Source organism: Pongo pygmaeus, chromosome 23 (genome assembly GCF_028885625.2).
Source record: "Pongo pygmaeus isolate AG05252 chromosome 23, NHGRI_mPonPyg2-v2.0_pri, whole genome shotgun sequence".
NCBI lineage: Eukaryota > Metazoa > Chordata > Mammalia > Primates > Hominidae > Pongo > Pongo pygmaeus.
Genome location: NC_085931.1, coordinates 40584041 through 40601926, shown reverse-complemented (window position 1 = coordinate 40601926; position 17886 = coordinate 40584041). Strand labels below are relative to the sequence as shown.

The following is a 17886-nucleotide window of genomic DNA, read 5'->3' as shown; positions in this document are numbered from 1 at the left end:
GGTCCAGAGCCATCTCTCTGGAAGTGAGCTGCAGTCTCCCTACCGGAGCTGGGGCTGCGGCTAGGATCCTGCCGTAATGCAGTAATGACAGGCTGCCAGGGAGCCCCACACGGCCCGGCAAGGGAGAGGGAGAGGAGCCCTTGGCCTCCCTCTCTGCTGGAGATGATGCTGCCTGGGCTGTCTGAAAGGGAGACGGAGAACATGCGGGTGCCCGACTTTCTCTTCCCCAGACGGCTAAGAAATTGGATTAGATACAGTCACAGCAGTCTTCTCGCCAATACCTTTCCCCCCAGAGTTTCGCTGCCAACTCTTCATTATATGTGGGTGGCTCCTTATCCTCTCTGCCACATGAAGTCTTCTGGGGTAGGCAGCCCTGGGGAACAGCTGCCAGGCACTCCTCACTCAGGCGAGGACCAAAGGCAAAGAATGAAGTGCTAGCAGGGAGGCCAGAATGAGTCACTTGGGGCTCCGATGGGACTGGCGGCAAATGCCACAGTGAAGCACTGAGGTCTGGCCCCCCACTTTGCATTTACAGCAGGGTCACTACAGACTAGAAAAAACAGCAAAGAATTCAACTGATCTCCTCAATACCAAAATACCATTAGAATCAGTCATTGGAACTCTGGTATTAGTAATTCTAACTCTACTTAGCGGGGACCTCTGACCTCAGGTCACATTTACTATTTTGGTTGGTGGCGGGGGGGTCGGGTTGTCTTTAATAGAAAGTTTAGGTGAAAATATTGCCTGGACGGCTTTAAATGACCAACCAATATTTTTCAAAGTGCTTTCTTTGGCTTAGACTACGTAGGAAATCAAACTGCTTCCAATTACTAAAAATAACAATCTACATTTGAGAAATGAGTTTATATTATTCATCTAATAAAAAGTCTAATTAGTTACCATTTTTTTTTGAGATGGTCTCACTCTGTCACTTTTTTTTTTTTTTTTTTTTTTTTTTAGACAGTCTCGCTCTGATACCCAGGCTGGAGTGCAGTGGCATGATCTTGGCTCACTACAGCCTCACACTCCCAGGTTTAAGTGATCTTCCCACCTCAGCCTCCCAAAAAGCTGGGCCTACAGGTGCAGCCACCACACCTGGCTAATTTTTAAATTTTTTTTGTAGACACGGGGTCTCTCTATGTGGCCCAGGTTGACCAATTCTATATATTCAAAGCTAACAACAAATTGTGAAAACTTTTCATATTCTTGCCGGGCATGGTGGCTCACGCCTGTAATCCCAGCACTTTGGGAGGCCGAGGCGGGCAGATTGCTTGAGGTCAGGAGTTGGAGACCAGCCTGGCCAACATGGTGAAACCCCGTCTCTACTAAAAATACAAAAAAAGTAGCTGGGCATGGTGGCAGGCGCCTGTAATCCCAGCTACTCATGAGGCTGCAGCAGCAGAATCACTTGAACCGGGGAGGCAGAGGTTGCAGTGACCTGAGATCAGGCCACTGCATTCCAGCCTGGGTGACACAGTGAGACTCTGTCTCAAAAAAAAAAAAAAAAAAGAAAAAAGAAAAAACTTTTCATATTCTTTAGTTTATCCACTTCAAATATCTTTCTAAAAAAAAACAAAAAACAAGTTATGTATAACTCAAACATTTTGGAAAATCCTTGTGTATTTTGATAGGCTGTTTTCCTCACCGGCTTGTGCAATGGAAACCTGAAGTATGTCCTGACAAGTGTGTCGAGTGGGTCCCTTAGAAGTCCTGGCAGCCACACTGTGCTGTCTGAATCTCCAACTGGGGCTGCAGTGCTTTGGGATAGAGTTATCCTTTAGAAGTTTTGGTCTTAATAAAGGACTTTTGTTGCTTAAGAAAACAGAAGCAAAACCCAAACCATAAGCTCTGCAGTGGTGATTTCCAACCTCAAGTGCAAATGTCGCATAGCCCTGACAGTGGCTGCACCTCATTTACTCTGCAGACAGCGCCTGGGCCCCAGGGGCTCTGCATGCACCCCCAGAGCCTGGAACGCCGAAAACAGAAATGTCTGGAAGGATCACCCAGCCCAGCTCCCTAGTTCTCCAGTCTGAAATCACGGATGGGCAGGGACCACAGAGAGGAAATGGAGTGCTGGGATGCCATGCAGGGCCCTTGCCACCCCCCAAGTGCCCCCAGGAAGAGGGAGGGAGTTCCCTGGCGAAGGTGTCATTAGGGGTGCTGTGGAAGGAGATGATTCTTTTGCCACCAAAGACAAGGGGCCAGACGTGAAGGCCCAAGCAGTGAGGGACAGCAGAGGGCTCATTTCTCCACAGAACCACAAGACAGCCCCGCCACCCAGCCGCGTTGACGCCTCAATGGCCTGAGCAACAGGCAAAATGAGGAAGCCCAAGGCAAGTATTCTCCAGCTTAGAATTTTTATTAAAACAATCATTTAAGTTACAATCGTTCCCCAGAATAGAAAATAGCCTTCTATGATCTGGCCCTGACAGGAGGCAGGACTCGGGCCCTACAGGAAGAAGTGACGTTTGACATCTTTGAAAATGGATGGCGCTTCCCTGAAAGCCCTGGAGGGGCTGGCTTGGGCCCAGGGTCACTGGGCCAGGCTGTCTCCCTGCCAAGGCTACTCCCTCCAGGGGCGGTGAGGCCCCACCCTGTCAGTGAGGAACACTTAGACACTGCAGCTGGTTGTCAGTCTCTGGGCTTTTGAAAAAAAAAAGAGGGAAAGAGAGAAACCTGTCCCCAAAATTACAAGACACAGCCACTCATGAAGTGTTATGTAATGCCACGGGGTGCTGTCTAGCAGGGCCTGGCGGGTACATGAATAATAGGGTGGACGACACAGGTTGGGGGGACTGCTGTGGCTGAGGTGGGGCCTTGATCAGGATGAACGAAGCCGTCTGTGCCACACAGCTGCACACGGCTACTGGCCAAAAGGACAGCCTCACGGACATCATGAGCTGGGCAGTGACCTCATGAATGGTCCCGGTGCCATGGGGCTTCTGCCTGAGAGCCAGCAGAAGGGCTCGTAATGAAACCACCATGGTCAGGACGCCGCTCTATGGGCTTGAGACTTCCTTACTTGACAAGCTCCCAGGCCCTAAAATGTTCGCTTAAAAAGGACGCAGTCTGGCCAAGCGCGGTGGCTCATGCCTGTAATCCTAGCACTTTGGGAGGCCGAGGTGGGCAGATCACCTGAGGTCGGGAGTTCGAGACCAGCCTGACCCACATGGAGAAACCCCGTCTCTACTAAAAATACAAAATTAGCCGGAGGTGGAGGTGCGTGCCTGTAATTCCAGCTACTCGGGAGGCTGAGGCAGGAGAATTGCTTGAATCCGGGAGGCGGAGGTTGTGGTGAGCCGAGATCACGCCATTGCACTCCAGCCTGGGCAAAAAGGGCAAAAACTCCGTCTCAAAAAAAAAAAAAAAAAAAAGGATGCAGTCATGCCAGCCATAGGAACCAGTCTGTGAAAACCAGGCATCTCTTTCTTTCTTTCTCCTGCTACTGGGGCTTGAGATGCTCCTGGCCGAGCAAGGTCCTGCAGTTCCCAGCCTGCTCCCTGGAGCCCCAGGTGCTTCTGCCACCTGGGAGCTCAAACACCAGCCAGCTCCCTTGAGGCCGCGTGGCTTGGCACTTCCCAGACTTCAGAAGTACACACGGCAGCTAAAGAAGGAAACAAAGCCCGATAGCGTTTTTATAAACCACCATATGCTCCCGCCTGCAGCCATTGTTAAAGAACAAATTTACAGGTCAGGAGGAAAGTAACTCCCGGTGGAAATCCAGGGATGGGCTTCAAGACTGAGAAGAGACCAGGCACGGTGGCTCATGCCTATAATCCCAGAACTTTGGGAAGCCGGAGCGGGAGGATCACCTGAGGTCAGGAGTTCGAGACCAGTGTGGCTAACATGGCGAAACCCCATCTCTACTAAAAATACAAAAATTAGCCAGGCGTGGTGGCACACGCCTGTAGTCCCAGCTACTCGGGAGGCTGAGGCAGGAGAATCTCTTGAACCTGGGAGGTGGAGGTTGCAGTGAGCTGAGATCGCAACACTGCACTCCAGCCTGGGCGACAGAGTGAGACTCCATCTCAAAAAAAAAAAAAAAAACAGAAACAGAAAAAAAAAAAAACAAGAGGAGGCAGAGCCAGACCTCACTTTACAAACGCCTGAAGCTTCTGCTCCTGGCTGGGTCACACTAGGAAGACACAGGGCCACAGCATCCATACTTATGCTCTAGGTCTGGAGTCCCACCCTGTAGACCCTAAGTGGCTGGGTGGCACCCAGGGCTGGTTTCCTTGGGGCAAGGTGACCCAAGCAGTTGCCGAGCAGCCCAACCCCATTAGGTCAGCCTGACAGTGGGAAGAAGGCAGGATCTCTGTGCTCTGTGAGCTGCTAAGTTTCTCAAAACCAGATGGAATTGCCAGAGACCACCTCTGCTCTCCAAAAATCTTGAGGCCCCCATAGCCTCCATGTTTTATCTGATTAAGACAAATCACTTGCTTTGCATAACAGCCAAACTGGAAGGATCTCAAGGGCCCTGGCTGGCCACAGCAGCATCAGCCATGGAGAAAAGAAAGGGCAAGAAGGGGCTGGGTGCGGTGGCTCACGCCTGTAATCTCAGGTGTGAGTTTGAGACCAGCCTAGCTAACATGGCAAAATCCCGTCCCTATTAAAAATACAGAACATTGGCCAAGTGTGATGGTGCATGCCTGTAATCCCAGCTACTTGGGAGGCTGAGGCAGGAGAATTGCTTGAACTCAGGAGGTGGAGGTTGCAGTGAGCCGAGAGTGTGTCACCACACTCCCACCTGGGTGACAGAGAGAGACTCCATCTCAAAAAAAAAAGAAAGGGCAAGAAGGTGGCCCCAGACCACGGAGTGAGCTGTGGGGGTGGTTCTGTGGCCCTCTGTTGCCTGGCATGGAGGTGGGTCCTGTGACAGCCTAGGTGAGTGCCACCTGTGAGTGGACACCTGCATCGGGCCTGTGCTGGGAGGGGCACAAAGGGCCCTGGCTGGCCCTCAGGGAACAGAAAATTCAGGGCCCGAAGAGGGACAAGGGCAACAGCAAAGTGAGGCCTGAGTACAACAGTGGGCTGGGAAGTGGCCTGTGGCCACTGGCACGTGGCTGGGAGGGAAGGTGAAGCAGATGGGCCGTGCAGACTGGGCCAGTGAGAAGCAACACCTGTGGAGTCACAGGGCTTACGGATCCCTGGTCATAGTCGGGTTACGGGTACTGACTACAGTACGACCAGGGAGTGCCCCAGCCCCACACAGCATCATTGGGCGTCGGGCAATGGGGAAGACATGAGTGGCTCCTGCCTGCCTCTTGGACCCTGGTCTAGGGTGGCCGGAGGGGGACAGCGAGTGCCCTGTACCATCAGCTCCCGCACGGCACTACCCAGCCCCTTGGCTGGCAGTCAGCCTGCATCACAGCTTCTGCCTAAAGTCTCTCCCCAGCCACAGCTGCCCTGCCTATTCCCCACCAGCTGCCAGCCAGAACGCCACCTCGGGGTGCCTGGCGGGGACCCAGCACTTGCTCGTCACGAGCTCTGGGAGGGCTCCCTGACGATGAGAAGCCGGCAGGCGTGCTGGGCCTGGGATCCGCCGGGCTGGGCTGCTTCACTGCATGCCAGGTCCTCACCCGTGGGGGAATGAATGTTCCGGAACCCTGGGCTGGGTGGGGATGATGGCACTGGCTTCTCAGGGATTCAGTATCTCACTCCCTACAATGACTTCCCAGGCCGGGCATTGGAGGTCAGCTCTGGAGTGCAAGACACACACACACCAGGGTGCCTTGGACGAAGGGAGTCAGGAATCCCACATTAGACAAAGGAAGACAAATACTTCTTAAAACAAAGACTCAGGTCAGAGAACTAGAACGCCATGAGAGAAATCTCTACAGGGTCGTAGTTCAAGGCAATTGCACATAAGAGGGGCTGGGCTCTTCACTCAGCTGGGGAAAGTTCTGGAGCTCCCACAGAAACCCCCAGCCAGCTCCCTATGGATGGCTCTCTTGGTATCTGGTCCATCCCGCGGTCCCGGGAGCAGGAGAAGTGGCAGGTCCTGGGGTGGCTGGGTCACCTGCTAGAGCTCTTCAAAGAAGGCCACTCGGGACTTGGCGCTCTGCAAGGTGAGCTGTAAGAAAGCAGAGAAGAAGCTGAGATGGCACAAGACCTCCGCTCTGTCACACAGGGTCCTGTCCTGCCACTTGGACTCACCTCAAAGGTGGCTGGGAGCGAAAGGGAAGGCTGTTCAAATAGATGCTCAAGAAGTTGGCTGTCAGTCCCAAATAAGCGGCCAGATTTGCCCAATAATTCAAATTAGGAGGTGACAAATGAGGATGTGCAAGGGGAGGGCTGGTGGGCAGAGGCACGCCAGCAGGAAAAAGCCATCAGCATTGCCTCTTGACAGAGGACCGGAGATCCCTGCCTATTTTAATAGATTCTCACATTCCCATCTACCAAGGTCCCTGAGCCACCTCTGTGGTGTGCTGTCTGTGGTGGCACCAGCTGAGGCTGCTCATCCCCTCTGGGCTTGGCAGGGCAAGCATCTTAGTCCTCATGCCCTGGCAACATGGCTGGGGTAAGGTGACATGGCCTCAGGCAAGGCAGGCCTGTGGCAGATGAGGAAGAGTTTACCCCTTCTACTCCTGGTTTCCCAGGTGGTACCGAAGCAAACTTGCTCATGACTTGGCAGCTGAGAAGGTGTTTCTCTCCATGAGCTGGAGGCAACGGCTTTCTCAGCGTGGCTGGTGCAGGCAGGGAGGGCTGGTGCACACAGGTGGCACTCTGCCCAGCAAATGTAAAGAAGGACAGTCAGGGAGATGTGGAAGGGGATGGGGTGGATCAGGGACTGAGCTCTTGGCATGGTGAAGTTTGCAACCTCCTAAGCCCCTGACTCTGGGCCACTTCTCAGCATCTCCCTGGACAGAAGCATCTGGAGCCAGCACTCTCCCTATTCCCTGCTCTCTGCTGACTCCTGAAATCAATGCCTTGGATGTGACTGTGTTCCATTTCCAGCTCTGGGACTTCCCACAGGAGTGCGGGGGTGGAGGGGAGGGAGTCTGTACCATTCATCTTCATATCCCCCAAATATCTGGCTTAGTGCTATGTGCCGATCAGCAGCTCAATGTTTGTTAAGCGACCAGGACGTGGGCTATGATGATAGCTAAACTGAGGTTCACGGGAGAGGCAAGAGCTCCACACGGGGCTAAGAAGGTCCGAGAGCTGCCATCAGCAGCTCACTGCGGACACGCTTGACCTCTCTGAGCCTCTTTCCTCTGGAGGTTGCCATGGGGCAGGTAAGATGGTCTGGCCCATTCTCTGGACCCCTGGAGTCTGCATGTGAAGAGTCCTCAGTACTATCGGCAGCTCCATAAAGGGCAGGGGAGGGAGACTCCAAACCGACCACTTCACCATCAGAAGACAGACAGCATTAGTGTGCTCAGAATGAGACAGCCTGAGAGCGACTCTTTAAATCCTGCCAAATCTTTTGGCCTTGAAGTTCCCAACTAACAAGCAGAATGTGGGGAGGCAGCTCAGCTGCTTTCTTCAGTGGAACCAATTTCAGAGCCCTTCGGAAAGCCCGGTTCTGATGGGAATGGAGAGCGCTTTTTTGCCTAAATGGAACTCCCTCTAGAAGGCAGCTGCGTCAGGATGGGCTTCTCCCTAAATGTAATCAGAGGAGAAGGGCCAGGAGTTATGTGCCCCGTGATGACAGGAACCAGAATGGTCACTGGGGAAGAAAGGAGGAAGAGATTTAGCTGCCAGATAACTACTGGGACAAAAATGGGAGAGGGTTTAAATGAAAGCATGTGAGCCCAGTGTCTCCGCTCAGGTTTCTGAAAAGAACAGCCACTTTGAGTCAGACACAGGCACAGTCAGCTGCCTGGTGCAAGGCCCAGCTGGGCCACTGACCAGCTGTGTGGCCCTGGGCAGGTCACTTGCTCCCCTCTGGCCTCAGTTCCTCACCGTAAAGTGGGCGTGATGGCAGCCCCTTCCTCGTGGGGTGAGACGCAGAGGAATTGGGAACCGCGTGTGATGCGCTCAGCACTGTGCCTGGCGCATGGTGGGAACTCGGCAGCTGTTATTGCTAATAGCAGCATCATGTTTCTGCCCTCCCTGGGGAGGGAGGAGCCCTGGCTCCTCTCCTTCCAGCGGGAAGCAGGGTGCTCGTTAGGAAGGGGTGCAGGCAACAGCAAGGTCACGTATGGCACTGGCCTCCATGTCTACCAGGCAGGCCAAGTGATGCCCCCATGAAGCCTGGCCACTTCCCCAGGCAGGGAGCCTAGGCTGTGAGGGCCTTGAGAGGCTCCTGCCCGTTTGTGCAATGTTGGCTCCAAGAATTCCTGGATCCTCCACCCAAGCAGCATGCTGGCTGTCCCCTCGAGGTGCTAGGGGAGGGTTCTGGCAGTGCCAGCAGCACCAGATTCCAGTGACTCGAGCATGTGCTTATTAGGATGCAGAGTGCTCTGGGGTGGGCGGGCTGCTTCCTGAGCCCCACCCCAGCTGCACTGCAGCGCCTTAGCCCCACCTCTTATCTTGCAAGAGCAGGAGCTTCGCCTCAGCCACAAGTAAAGGTAGAGAGGGAAATCAGTCTGCCCACACAGAAGTAGGAAGGCACCACAGCCACTGGGCAGGAGAGAGAGCCACAGTCTTCCAGAAGGCAATGAGGCGGTCAGAGGGAAAGGCAGACCCACCAGCTGGAGGCAGCCACGACCTGGCTGCACTGGTCAGCAAGGGCTGCTGCCCAAGGGCCCTGGGAGCCTTTGGCCACTGCTGCTTGCCCCTTAGACAGACCCGGCTGCTGCCACCCCACCCTTTACCCTCACTGTGCAATTCCTATGCGTTCCAATCCCCACAGGAGCCCCGGAGTCAGAATTTACTGCACAATGCTCCTCCCTGCTGCTGGAGTGGCCCTCCCAGCCATCCCCATGGCTCTGCTTCCACCTTGGGGGTATCTATTATCTCAGACACCACAATGCCCTCCTCCCAGCAGGTGAGGAAGGCAGGCAGTGAGATGAGGAGAGCCCTTGAGCTTCTTTCCTGCAGGTAGAAGCTCAGGGGAGCCATTTGCCCTCAGGCAGTTTTTCTACAGAGAGCTTAGGAAGCCACCCTGCAGGGCATGCAAACAGCTCTGCCACCTGCATGCCCTGCCTGGGCACTGTCTCGCTCCTCCAGTGGGCAGGCTCCTCACCTGTGGATCTTTCACCATCTGCTGCTTCTAGAAAGCTCACTGGCTGTCACATTTACAGTACATCCATAGGCAGGAAGTATTCATGAAGGAAAAGGCAAAAGCTCAGAAGAAATGGCAAAAAGCTAGCCCTTCATAAAATAAACTCTGCCTCCGAGTCTTCTTTTTAAACACATGAAAACCAGCTAACAAGTTTCCTTGTTCCCCTGCGATGCTCTCATACCCTAAGGTGTGCGGGCCCACCAGTGTTAGGTACATCTTCCTGCTCAGCGACTGGCCTGGGTCCCTCTACACTGCCCAGCAACACCTGCTTGCTAGAGCCAGAAGAGGCCTCCCAAGAAGGCCTTCACCTTGTCCTATGTTGCACTGTGAGTCGAGCACTGAAGCCACTCTGGTGAGTCCCATCCCCACCCTGAATTCCAAACAAAAATGTCCATGCTCCCTTTGGCAATCCAGCAACAGCCCTCCCCTTGCCCAACCTTGCCTGCCTGGGGAGTGGAGTCCCCCCAGGAGGGCGGGGAATTCCTCGCATGCACAATGAGTATCTTGAAGGTTATCCAGGAAGAAGAGGTCTCCAAATTTCAGCAGGTAATGAAGCAGAAGCACCTCAGGGTGTACAACCAGGGTCTCGAGGATAGTGGCTGCACCAGTCTGGGACCTGCCAAGTCTGGTCAACTGCCTTTGAATCCTTCTGAAGACAAGTGGGCCAAGCTCTGGTGAACGTGACCAGTGACGTCTGCCACGCACTCTCCTTCAAAACTTTCACTGAATCTAGACGAGGTCCAACCATGGGAGTCCCGCAGCCAGGCCCAGTTCCTTGGGCAGGCTATAAACCCAAGGGCCCTGCTCAGAGTCTCCAATCCAAAGCGCTCCTGCCAGTTCCCTGAAGATGCCTACAAGAACATGAAGCCTCCGCACCAGGCATGGGCTGACCCGCTGCTCTCCTCCAGCTGTCTCTTCACATCTGATTAGAATCAGCCGTGTGAATAACACAGGAGGAATTAAGTTCTCTCTCAACTGAACCGGCTGTTCAAGTCTGTCACTAATCCAATTCCATTCTGAGGAGACGAACTTCCTTGGTTCTTTCTCTGGGGCAGATCTATGAGGCTTTATTGCTATCTGACTGTTCACCTTCACATCCCCCCTCTGATCCACTTGTTGGGGCCTGGCTTTTACTTCCTGCCCAACATCGAGACTCAGCCCTGGCAGAGTCCCTTTTCCCCCGCCCACTTGTCCATAAAACTGCCAGCTGTTTGTGACAGCCAGCAGGCTGTGAGAGGGCAGGGGAGAACTTAGGAGAGTTCCATTCTGGCAGAGCTGGGCCTCCTTACGCTCCCCAAATTGTGTGTGGTGTGACAAAAACAGACACATCCACCCAATCTAAACAAGTTCAGATTCAGGAGACACATCTGTCTACTTAAAAAGACAGAGGAGGCTGGCTAAAAGAACCTGGTACCCAGCCGGCACTCTCTAACCCAGGCATGCAATCTGCATCTTCAACTGTTCCTCCTCACTGCTACCTGAGGATTTTGGGTGGCCCATTAAGGTACTTCTGAGAAATGGCCCCAGGGTCTGGAGAAAGCAAGCCTGGACAGCACCTGTGACAAACATTCTCCTGCTGCCCTGCCAGCAGCAGCTACAAAGCCTCCACCAGCATTGTTCCTGAGAGTGCCCCCTGCTGGAAAACCACAGCACGAGGCGCACGGCCAACTCTCCTTCCAGCTCTCCTCTAAAAGCCCTTTTGGGGGATCGTTTCCCAAAGTGATGGGAGGGTAACTAAATGTATTCCGGCACGGAGCCTGCAGCAGCAAGGCTGCTTGATTAAGAATGAATTACACTTTCATCAGCACAGAGAGAAAATTGATTCACAAGGCTGCATTGTGATCATCTTGTTCCTAAAGCAAGGGAAGGTTGGGGGAGACACAGAGCCACTTTGGCTATCAGTGGTGAGAGAAAGGCAGCTGTACAATTAAGCTGGGGAACAAAACTAATCAGAGCACCAGGATTCCTTCAACTCGTCTCTGGGGGCCTTGCCTGAATCCACTCATCCCAGGGGAGGAGAAAAGAAGGCAGGAGGGGATCATCTCATTCATTTTAAACAATAAGACTCACAGTGTTGAACCCATTTTAGATACTAACCTAATAACTCCAGGCGCTGGGTCTCTGCTTGTCCCATAAAAATGCAGTGGAATTGACATGTGAGCCCTAAAATCATGTTACATTTCCTCTCCATTACTACATATTGAAAACGAAGGAGCCAGGGAGGGTGTAGACACAAATGGACGCGCAGATCCTCTGGCACCGGATCCACAGGGAGAAAGCAGACTTGGAGCAGAAAGGTGACAGCTGAATCCAGTAGCAGCAAATTCCAAAAGAATCTTTGGTTTGGGGTGTGGGAAACCTTCCCCCTTCCAAATGAGCAAAGAGGAAGGGCCAGTGAAGGGGGATGGCTGTACTAAGTGGCCAGATCAAGCTTTTCTTTTTCTTTTTTTTTTTTGAGACGGAGTCTCACTCCGTTGCCAGGCTGAACTGCAGTGGCGCGATCTCGACTCACTGCAGCCTCTGCCTCCTGGGTTCAAGCGATTCTCCTGCCTCAGCCTCCTGAGTAGCTGGAACTACAGGCGCATGCCACCACGCCCAGCTAATTTTTGTATTTTTAGTAGAGACGGGGTTTCACCATGTTGGCCAGGATGGTCTCGATCTCTTGACTTTGTGATCTGCCTGCCTCGGCCTCCCAAATTGCTGGGATTACAGGCATAAGCCACTGCGTCTGGCCCAGATCAAGCTTTTCTGCAGTCTGGCTAGGGAAAGCTGCACCCAAATGCCATCTGGTGATGTGCACAGTGGGAGCACTATCCACACACTTACCCTACGCAGAGGTGGAACGAAAGGCCAAGTCCACCCCAATGAACAAATCCAATTTGGTATTAGCGACTTTATCTGCTCTCAAGAGAAATCTGCCACTGAATACCCAAGGGGCCCTTTTTGTATATTAATCCCTGAGGGACCCAAAGCAGCAAAAGCTGCCTGAAAACCTGTCTACCTGCTTTGCAGGCTGTCCTGTGGCACCGGCCGGCAGGGCTCTCCGCTGCTCCTCTGTTCCTTCCCCTGACAAATGGCCTAATGGGCCTGATTCACCTCACTGGGCAGGTGGCGGCTATCTACTCAGTGGTCTGAGCAAGAGCCTTAGGAAAAAGGTCCAGATAGACTGATGTCATTTTAAAATTGCCAACATCAAAAGAGAAATCACAGCAAGGATCATGAGAACAGAACCTCGGGCTCGCAGAATGAGTTTGCATCTGGCTCTTCCCTCCCACTGTTGCAGCAACGAATCCGGTGCCGAGGAGAGCTGCACTGAAACACATCTTCGGTGCCGAGCGGCCGAACGGGGTGTTTTACTGCCTCAAATAAGGCCTGGTAATATCCTCAGGCACCTCCAAATGGTCGTAAAATACCTAGGCAGGCAAGGCAGGTTTGTAGGCTCTTCAACACCTCCCAAAGAACAACTGCTTGACCGGGTAAAGTCTCTTAACCAAAAACAGGATTGGCTTGTTGACTTTTAGAAAACAGGCCAAGACATTCTTCTATCTAGAGCTACCAGAAACAAGCAAGAAAACTAAGCTCTCAACAGTTATGAGACCAGGAACTCAGTGTGTGAGAGTGGTAGGAGTGGCCTTCAGGGATGAGCCCAAGGTGTTCCATCCGGGAGGAGCACTCAGAGCAGCCTGCAGTTCCTAATGCCTTCCCTGGGCTTCCAGAGAGCCAGGAAGCAGAGAGGAAGAGTTCAGATCGCCACTGCAATTTCTTCCCAGTGTGCTATGCCCACATCTGGTGCTGCTACTGCTCCCTGTTAATCCTTGCTCCCCACCCCACTCCCCACTCCTTTTTCTTTCCTTCCCCCTCTCACCCCTGCCTTGCTCCAGCAGGGAAGGTTCAGGGCTGGAGAGCCAGTATGCTACCTTTTATGTCAAGGCCAAGATGTTCTACCATACAATGCCCAGTTCCTAAAGCAAGCAGAGCCATTCAGCCCACTGGGGTCATAAGGAGGGTTGGCTATATTAACTACCTATTAAACTTAAGTAATTTAGCAGCCATCTTCAGGGCTGGCAATGCAGACCAGAGGTCGCCAGGGAGGCTCTGGCCACTTGTTTTAATTGTGGGAGACGCCTTTCCCACATACGCAATCTCTCTCTGTGATTTATCACTTCCCCGGGTGTTTTTTTAACTGTTCTACTTCACTTCACCGGCTCTGCAACTCCAAGGGGAGCCCACACAAATTGAAGATGACATTGGACTTTTATGTCTTCCTGATCCAAGAGAAGCTGCTGGCGCTTGAGATAAATGTCAAGGCTCCTCTTCTTCCTGTTCCTCCATCAGTGGAAACCACAGCTGGACCTTGACGGTTCAAACCATTTACTAATGAAATAAGCTTTCTAAGCTCCACCACCCCCATGATTTCTCATCCATCAATTTCCTTGGAAATCCTGTGCTCCTTGGGAGACCACAGGCACAAAAGTGATGACTTTGTTTGCTGGCACTCAGACCAGCTCAGGATCGGGAGACTGAAACCCCTCTCTTGAGAAGCAATGAAAGAAAGACCCTGAATGTATATATTCCAGGACTGCATTTTACCTTCAAGGTATGGTGGTACAGTTACGCCACACCAAGCCACCAGTCCCATCATTGGCACTGTGGCTCTGAAGGTACGAAAGCCAGGCTCAAGGCACCCCGTGTCCCCCAACCCCAGCCTGACTGCCAGACTCACTCCCCTCACTCGGAAGGCTCAGATGCCAGGACACGTGTCGCTCTCGCTGAGAATGAAACAATTCCAGGTTCCCTAGGGCGGCTTTTGATCGCCAGCACTGCTCTGACTCAGATGCAAATGCCAAACTAGTTGTACTGATCATCAATTGGGAAAAATGGAAATACAGGAAGTTAAGATTAGCAAGAGGAGAAAAATATATCCTTGCAAACCCAAGTGAAATATTACAAGGAAACAGTGAAGTTAATTATGGCTATTTATTTATTTATTTATTTATGAGATGGAATCTTGCTCTTGCTGCCCAGGCTGGAGTGCAATGGCACGATCTTGGCTCACCGCAACCCCCACCTCCCAGGTTCAAGCAATTCTCCTGCCTCAGCCTCCCAAGTAGCTGGGTTTACAGGCATGCACCACCACACCTGGCAAATTTTGTATTTTTGGTAGAGACGGGGTTTCTCCATGTTGGTCAGGCTGGTCTCAAACTCCCAACCTCAGGTGATTCACCTGCCTCGGTCTCCCAACGTGCTGGGATTATAGGCATGAGGCACTGTGCCCGGCCAATTATGACTTTTTAAAAGTTTTTACTTCCAGCCACATAGCAATTAATACAATGAATGAATATGCCCACCACAAGCTGTGTACCTAGATGTGGTGGTGTGGCCCACATGCGGTCCTTCGCCCTTTGCTGCAGGATCACAAGCAGATTTTCCCTTTTCAGAGTTTTAGCCCCTTACTGAGCTCTGACTGTGCACTGAGTGTTGCATGCACATTCTCTCATTTATTCCTCACAACAGTCCTGGAGGCAAAGACTATTTTTATTCACCTTTTGCAGGTGAGGACACTGTGCCTCAAGACAGAGTAAGAATTCATCCTTTTTTACGGCTGCATGTATACATATGTAACAAACCTGCACGTTGTGCACATGTACCCTAGAACTTAAAGTATAATTAAAAAAAAAAAAAGAGCGAGTACGAATTATAGAGAAAGGAAGTGGCAGAGAAGTAGGAATCTCGGTTAATCAGGCTGGATGGCCGCTCAGCATTCCTGAGGGAATGCGGTAACCCCTGGTAGCCTAAGGGCAAACTCCTTGAATCAGCTTCAATGTTACACAGCCCCCATGGGTACTGCTGAAACCACACAGACTCTGAGACCTCTCAGCGAGGCAGAAGAGTACTGAAAATGAGGACAAATACAATGGCTGGGCAAAATGGCTCATGTCTGTAATCCCAGCATTTTGGGAGGCTGTGGCAGGAAGATCACTTGAGCTCAGGAGTTTGAGACCAGCCTGGACAACGTGGCGAAACCCATCTTTACAAAAATAAAAATAAAAAAATCAGTCAAGCATGGTGGCAAATGCCTGTAGTCCCAGCTACTTGGGAGGCTGACGTGGGAGGATCGCTTGAGCCCAGGAGGTCGAGGCTGTCACCAACGTGGGTGACAGAGTGAGATCCTGTCTCAAACAAAACAAAACAAACAAAAAACCTTATTAAAAACAAAACAGGCCAAGCACGGTGGCTCACTTTTATAATCCCAGCACTCTGGGAGGCAGAGGCGGGCAGATTGGTTGAGCTCAGGAGTTCGAGACCAGCCTGGGCAACATGGCGAAACCCCATCTCTACAAAAAATACAAAAATTAGTTGAGTGTGGTGGCTACTACCTCTAGTCTCGGCTACTTGGGAGGCTGAGGCAGGAGGATCACTTGAGCCTGTGAGGTGGAGGTTGCAGTGAGCCGAGAATGTACCAGCCTGGGTGACAGAGGGAGACTGTGTCTCACAACAAAACAAAACTAACATCAACGCAGGCTGGTTTGATCCCAGATTAGCGAGCTTTTGGACATTGGAAACTGTTCCATTCACTATCAGCTTTTGTATCTCATCCCCAGGCATTCTAGATGGAGTTCTGCCCTTGACATCTAGGTAACCCCACATCCAAGCCTAAAGCAGTACTTCTCTTCAGCTAGGCTTGTGCCAGCCAGACTGCAGCATGCACCACCCCAGAGCCACCCTAGTGCAGGCATGTGGCTGCTCATCAGTCCCGGTCACTGACCACAGGCACTGCCAAAGTCTAGAAAATGGAACATGCACTGAACTTTATGTGCAGCAAAATTTAATAGTGCAGCATTATTTAATCTAGTGATGCTGAGAGAATGCCTGTCCTATTAAACATCAAGTCCCTGCTTTTATTAACCCTTGATTAACCCGAGTGTTTGATTAACTGCCTGGTAGCCTGCTTTAAAAACAAGTTCACATCGAGACATTAAAATGGATGAATAAATAAATGCATCCATGTATGTCCCAGGAGCAGTGCAAATTTAACTAAAAATGAAACTTCTTTTGTCTGCAGTAAAAGCTCAGTGAGAAATGACAGTCAAAATCAGGACCCTGAAGAATTTCAGCATTCTGCATCATTATAGAAAGAAGAAAGAGGAAGTCACATTCAGGTTGAGCAGCACCTTCCCATGGAGGGAACACCTGGCAGCACTGGCTGAAATGCAGCAGGATTTTCTGCTTGCCCCCGTGGTTACAAAAAGTTCAGTAAACCAAGGTGGGTCCACCTGGCTACTCTGGGTGCCATGAGCTGGCCTGCCCATGACAATGCTGGCCATAACTGCCCTGCTCAGAGCACGGACTGTTCTGTATCAATGCCAACATGGGTATGAAAGCTGAAGAAACAGGAGCCCGCTAAATGAAAGTGTCACATACAAAACAGGGTTCATGTCATGGATTCTTGGAACCACTGACAGCTCAAGTGTACCTTTTAATGAGATCTATCAGGGACTTTAACAGCTGACCTCTCTTGATGGGATAACGACCACAAGTAGGATCTATCTTATGCCAGATCTCTTTTTGGTAGAAAGGTTCCAATGAGCTTATTCTACTCTATGAGCAGAAACTGCGGGGAAGACTCCAAAGGACACATCCTATGCTGCTGTTGGGTGGTGTGGGGCTTGTTGGCATGGGTACTACTGGGGATTAGGTGAGAAGTAGAGGCAGGATGTCATTTTATTATTGGGCAAAATACATTCTCTCCACTGCCTAGGCATGCTGGAAGAATAATGAACTGTTGCAGGTGAAAAGCAGCAAACATTCAGTTAATTCACTCAGCAACCAGTGACCGCTCCTCTCCGGGGTGCCATGAGTGTACTGTTCCAATGTGAGTTCACTCTGACCACATCTCTGCTCAGCCTGTGGAGAGGAAGCTGAAGCAGAGGTGGCTGAGCACGGATGAACAGACAGTCCACTCCCTGTGGACTCACATATCAGACCCTGTGCTCTAGGTTTGCTTTATTTGAAAAGAAAAGGGATGTGTACAGAAAGGGAAAGCTCTAAAGGAAAATGAGCCAGCACAAGCAACCCTTTCGCCCCACGACCAGAAGCTGCCAGGTGTGACCATGGGTCTTGAGAGGCTGTCACCGCATAAAAGGTCTTGATCTTGAGTTAAAGACACCAGTCTCCAAAGTGCCCAGATTGACCCCATTTCCATGCTAGGAGTATGCCACCAAGACAAAGGACTTTTAGACACACCTGACTGGACAAGAAGCCATAACCTTCCCCAGCCCAGCAATGACACGAGATGGGAAGAATGGCCGGTCCTACAGTCCCATGACATGCCCTTCGGAACAAGGCAGTCTTCTGGGGCCCTGGAGGCTGGTCTGGCTCCACAGGGTGGGTGCCTGCTTTTAGACTCAAAGCATGCTGCGGCCAGTACCCAGGCACCACCTGCCCTCGTAAGGGCTCAGTGTGGCCCGAGGACAGAGACAGGCAAGCTCATGCACGGGTTAGTATCACAGAGGGCAGTACCATCACCACATAGAGAGTACCTGGGAACAACCTACTTTGAGGGCTCAAATGCAGATAGGTCTTCTGCCTTGGGCTTGAGGCTAAACCAGCAAAATAAAATGAAGAAAAACAAAAACATACCCTGTGATATCAACAATGCCATAAGTGCCATCTGCAAAATGCTTGGATAGGCCTGAAATCGTGACGAGTGATTT

At 51.7% G+C, this 17886-nt stretch overlaps 1 protein-coding gene across 5 annotated transcripts in view; it reads right to left on the bottom strand.

The window, feature by feature from the left end:
• Positions 1-2340: 2340 nt before the first annotated feature.
• The window catches only part of NF2 (NF2, moesin-ezrin-radixin like (MERLIN) tumor suppressor), a 95583-nt gene continuing 80037 nt past the window's right edge, over positions 2341-17886 (bottom strand). For 2 of the 5 annotated variants that reach the window (XM_054470241.2, XM_063663069.1), the window contains one exon: positions 2341-6073. In XM_054470241.2, the coding sequence (XP_054326216.1) occupies positions 6023-6073 (51 nt within the window). In that variant the 3' untranslated portion in view covers positions 2341-6022. Of the gene's footprint in view, positions 6074-17644; positions 17773-17886 lie in introns of those variants that run through there. The other 3 variants (XM_054470242.2, XM_054470243.2, XM_054470245.2) reach the window with 3 other exon arrangements.